This window comes from Asparagus officinalis, chromosome 7 (assembly GCF_001876935.1).
Source record: "Asparagus officinalis chromosome 7, Aspof.V1, whole genome shotgun sequence".
In the NCBI taxonomy this organism is placed as follows: Eukaryota; Viridiplantae; Streptophyta; class Magnoliopsida; order Asparagales; family Asparagaceae; genus Asparagus; species Asparagus officinalis.
This window is the reverse complement of record NC_033800.1, coordinates 44,963,144-44,968,789: the sequence shown is the minus strand read 5'-3', so window position 1 is coordinate 44,968,789 and position 5,646 is coordinate 44,963,144. Positions and strand designations below refer to the sequence as shown.

The window sequence follows — 5,646 nt, the reverse complement described above, 5'->3', positions numbered from 1 at the left end:
CACTAGGAGACAGTAAACACAGGCCGACCATAAATCATTACTAAACTGGCTTAGAAAATTTTACTTACAGATCTAAAAATCACGTTATATATGTACATGCGTGTTTGCCAAATATATTAACCACCAAGAATGACTCTGTCGAGATACTTAATTTCCATGCACCCCATTTATGTACTTTCCTTTTTACTCAAAAGTACAGTCAGGGCATTTCCTTGGATATACTTGCTTCCCTTCCAGTTATCTTTGGAGAAATTTTGGTTAGCTTCTTCACGTCTTGTTACCCTATCATTACAATTACTAGAGTGGGTATGACCTAATCAGACAATGTTTTCCTCCATTCTCTCTAATCGCTTGATTTAACTTATCTTTCTTAGGAAGAGAAGATAACCCTGCTATTTAGGCTGCCAAATTCATAACTCATAAGACTAGCAAGCATATGAATCTATGACAATAGTTTTCACAATATCATTCCGCACAATCAATCTCTGCATGCATTCTGAGCACACATTGTTCCATCTGTGTTTTTTCACTTAACCTACATTTTTGGATAACTGACACTAAAACCCATTTTGACCTCTGTTAACAATCTTCATTTTCAGGAGTTGCACATACTCTGAACATTATACATCTATTCAAGCAAACTGATACAGAGAAATAACCGAAGTTGGCGCAAGATACTTTTATCCCTTTCAATGCATGCAATGTTTGATCAGTTATACTGGTAAATCTAGCTGAACTTACACTTATAATTTTGTCACGGTGCATTACATTCAGTTTTTTGAATAGTGTACGGTTCTCTGTTTGATAATTTGACTGTTAGTTTCCACAATTGTAATGAAATTTGCGTTACTATTCTGAGCATGCATGGAGAATAAGGACTATTGCATGCAGGCTACTTTCTTTTGCGGCATTGAAAAAATTGATTTACTACATTATAGTAAATTAACCAAAATTCTTCCTTTTTCAACTAATTACTTGGCACTTGATCTAGAAAAGTCCCAATGTCATCAATCAATGATCAAATTTATCAGATCGATTCAAATAAAGAGTTGAACTTTTTCAAAAAAAATTCAAACCAAAATCCAACGAAAGCAACAGATCTATCGACCAGATCCAGAAACAAGATCCAAAACCAAACCGATCCGAGAACTCACCCCCGGCAGCGTCCTCTTATTATGACAAGCATTCACCGCCTTATCCGCCTCCTCTCTCGACGGACAACTCAAGAAGCAGCAACCTAGGGTTTAAATCCCAAACACATTCTCAAATTTCCAAGATCCAGTCCCAAAGCCGAAGAAACAAGAGAAATTGAAGACAGAACGAACCTCTCGAGGCCTTGGTGGCCTTGTCCTTGATGATGTTGACCTCGTCAACGATCGCGAACTCCTTGAACATCGCAAGAAGCTGAGACTCCGTCATGTGCTTCGGGATCTGCCGACGAACAGCTTCAACGCTCATCGCGAGAGCCGTCCCCATTTGCCGGCGCGACGGCGTACTCCGGCTCCTTCTCGCCTCCCTCCGCCATTGTTTCTCTCTCCCCTCGTTTCTCTCTCCTCAGAGTCTCCTTCGTGGTAAAGACCGATCGCTTTGAGGAGTTCTTTTTAATTGTTTATAGGTTTTTTTTTTCAAGTGAGGAGGAGAAGAGAGAGTGAGTTGGAGTGAGTTTAATTAATTGATTAAAATATATTTTTTGGAGGGTAGGGGTTTGGAAATGACGGAAATGCCCACGGAGCGTTACGGGGAGGGAGGCCGAGGAGGTCCCACGTGGACAAGACGGCCGTTGCGGTTTGCTTTATACGTTGGCCTTTTCTGCAAATAAAACTGACATTCATAAATTTCAGTGGAGGTTTAAAAATCTTTGTAGTTTCTGAAGTCTTTCAGGCTTTTGGTACTTCTTAGTGCTTTTGATGAAACTCTGAATTCTATAAAAAGCAAAAAAGTGGGTAAATCGCAAATAATCCTTCTTAATCATACCTTCGTTCACAATTCACACTTAGCACACCCTAGAGTTTAGGAGTCGAAGTGACGATACTTGAGTAATGTTACGTGCGATTAACGAAAATACTTAATTTACAAAAAAATCATTGTTGTGTAAACGTAATCGATGTTTTTAGTCATCATAATTTTTTAGGCATCGGTATGACGTGGATGAATTCTCTTTACTATCAAAAACTAGTAGAGAGGCTTCTACTATATCATGAGAACTTTAATGTGTCATAACAACATTTTATTTTTGTATTAATAAATATATGTGAAGATAATTTTATCTTTTTATAGAGAGTGTGAGTTTAACTCTTTAAGCCTAGGCCTGTCCATCCGGGCCAGGTCCGGGCCGGGCAAAACCGAAGCCCGGACCCGGGCGGGGCCGGTTGAAATGTTTTTTTTAACATTTTTAAAAATCCTCAAAAATCATAAAAATTACAGAAAATGACATAAATTTTTTTAATAACTTGAAATGACATAAATTACAAGTACAAAAAATTACAAAAAAAAGATGGTAAAAATAACTTCTTTATTAATAATCAGTAAATCCTTTACAAGTATAAATTTATTTCAGAATTTGCTGCATCACAATAGATGAGTACATGGTGGAAATCTGCACTGAAGGCGGATTCTGAAGCTACCGTCGAAACCTGCACTGTTAGTAAATTACGAACCATGGTGGAAAGTATAGGATATGAAACTGATCCATATACTCTCCACTATTGTAAAAATATCTAAAGCATTTCCTTGACATTTAACTAAGAAAGCAGATAAATATTTATCTATTTCAGAAACCTCTAATGCTGATCCAAGTCCAGATCCACCAGTTAGTTCAGCTACCATTGCATACCTATCAAAACTTACACTTTTACCTCGGCATGTGCTCGAAGACGCCGAAGCTGTAGACTGTTGTGCAGCTACACCATGTCTAGCTGCATACTCATCATATAATGTTTAAAAAGACTGTTGTGCAGCTACACCATGTCTAGCTGCATACTCATCATATAATGTTTAAAAATAATTTCTAATAACTAAATGATGAGAAGTAGCAGTAAGGATGGATCCATCATCTAAGTTTATAATCTGTCCACCATATAATGATTGTAACAAACTTCGAAGGCCAATATCCTTCAAACATGGATCCATATGAACCCTCAAACCAAAAATATGAGGGATAAGCCTAAAATACTTATTAAACTTGCTTTCCATTTGAAAAATTATAGATCCAAAAGTATCATCCATACGATATTTTGAAAAAAAAAACTTTTGAACATTTAAAATTTGTAAAGTAGCTAAAGTAATTGTTGGATAATAACAGCCAGATAATAACATTATAGCATCATAAAAGACTTGTAACATCTCATTTAAATTACATATAATTGTCTATTCATCTTCAGTTATTCCATAACTACTACCAGAGCTAGAACTAGAAGCATAAAAATTTATAAAATCATTTATAATTTCTTTATATTCTATTGCTACACTTAACATTGCATAGGTGGAATTCCACTTATGGTCAACATCTTTTGGAATTAGTCTGGGCTTATATTTTTTTATTTTATAACATTGTTTTCATCTTTTAATTCTCATTTCAGAAGCATTATGCATATTAGCAATAGTTCTAACATTTTCTATCATGGGTTTAATTTCAGAAAATGCACTTTGAACAATTAAATTTAAAATATGACAGATACATCTAATATGAAAAATTTCACCATCACATGACAATGATAGAGTTATTTTGATAAAATCAACAACTACATTATTATTACTTGCATTATCTAGGAAAGGAGAAAATATTCTTTGATCAATTTCTAGTTTCATAAGTTCTTTAATTATTAAATTTGCAACATTAATACCAGTATGTGACTCTTCAATTGCAATAAAAAAATAACTATTTTAAATATTTGCCAATTTTTATCAATCTAGTGTGTTGTGATATATAAATAACCAGTTTGTACTCTAGATGTCCAAATATCATAAGTTTAAAAAAATTACAGTTTAAATTTTTAAAATAAGAAATTATTTTTCCTTGTTCCTCCTGATAATACTTTAAAATATCATGTTGACAGGTTTGACGATAAAATTTGGTAAATGCAGGATAAAAACCATCTCTAAACAAATTTTTAAATTCATCATCTTCTACTAATCTAAAAGAAAGGTTTTTAAGAATGATAAACCTGATTATGTATTTCCTGACTCAGGTAGCGTCATAACTCCAACTACCAAGACTACCATAGTAGGAGGATTGAGAAATCATAGATTGTCGGATATCACCTTAAAGATTCTGGCCTTTGTTGTGTTTTTCAATATGGCGTTTGAGGTGGTTCTTGTCGCTCTTATGATGAGCTTGGAAAATTTGGCCGCACAACGTACATTTAGTCTTCTGGGTGATGATCCTACTGTGTTCATCCTTAGTGACGTCTATATTCTCAAAAAATTTCCACACATCGGATCTCGACCTTTTAGGAGCTCTTGGTGCAGATTCGTCGCCACCAGATTCAGGATTAACACCGGTAGGAGGAGTAGTTATTGTAGGAGGACTCATTTCTAGATCAGTAGAAGATAGATTTTGCTCTTCATATTCAGATCCAAAAGCCATTTGATGGAAGTATTAGAAAATATAAGAGATTATAAGAGAGTATAATATTGTATAAGAGAGTATTAGAGAGAAACAAAAGAGTTTTTGTGTGAGGAGAAGAAGTGAAAACCCCCTCTATTAATAGAGGTAGCCTCCTAGACAAATGACCAAAAAACCCTCACATTTTGATCCTTTTTTTACTGTTGTTGGGGGTAAAACGGTCAAAACCTCAAATTGGTCGTTATGGCCGGGCCGGGTCGGGCGGCCCGGCCCGGATTCTGCCCGCCCCGACACTATTCCGGGCTGGGTCCGGGTCTGGACCGGTTTTTGAAAAACCGACCCAGGCCCGGGCATCCGGACCGCGGGCTTTTTGGACAACCCTATTTAAGCCTAAAATTCTCCATTGATTTTCTTTATGTATTAGTATAAATAAATCATGTGAAAAAAACATTCAATTATGTGAGTTCTTTTCTCTAATAACATTGAATGATATAGAGTATACTAGAAGCAAAAAAGAAAAAAGAAAGCATCATTTTTTGTAAAATGGCATTTTTGCCCCTTTAGTTACAATTGAAAGGGGGACGTATCCACCACTCATCCGAATTTGCACTACCCTTAGTTAGTTTTTTATGTAGTAGTGTATATAATAGTTAATTTTCATGGATAGTTGAGATTTGTCCTTGAGTGTAGATTAAGAAAATATTACAATTCATTGGGATATGATGAGTCCTAAATTTAGAATGAATCACAATCCCCCACTATGCAAATCCAAGACTATAATTTATGTAGGTACCGTTTGGTAAGGGGTTAAGTGAGGGGTTAATGAGACTTAACCCATTCTTAACCAGTCAAACACAACAAATCTATATAAGGGTTAAAGTAAGTTAACCCTTCATAATTTGCCAAACATAAAAAATATAGAAGGGTTAAGTTAACCCCTCTAGAGGGGTTAAAATGAGTTAACCTCTCAAAATGAGGGGTTTACTAATACTCCTATTTAGATGGAATAAGAGTTAACCCTTCTAATTATAAAGAAAATAGTCAAAATTATTGTTATTCTCAAACACTAAAACTGATCATAA

The 5,646-nt window shown here is 35.2% G+C and overlaps 1 protein-coding gene across 1 annotated transcript in view; it reads right to left on the bottom strand.

Annotated features, from left to right (window-relative positions):
• The window catches only part of LOC109847069 (RNA-binding protein BRN1-like), a 6,403-nt gene extending 4,927 nt beyond the window's left edge, over positions 1-1,476 (bottom strand). Inside the window, exons 1-2 of the mRNA XM_020416316.1 lie at positions 1,326-1,476; positions 1,155-1,237 (exon numbers count right to left, since the gene is read on the bottom strand). Of these exons, the coding sequence (XP_020271905.1) occupies positions 1,155-1,237; positions 1,326-1,476 (234 nt within the window). The remainder of the gene's footprint in view (positions 1-1,154; positions 1,238-1,325) is intronic.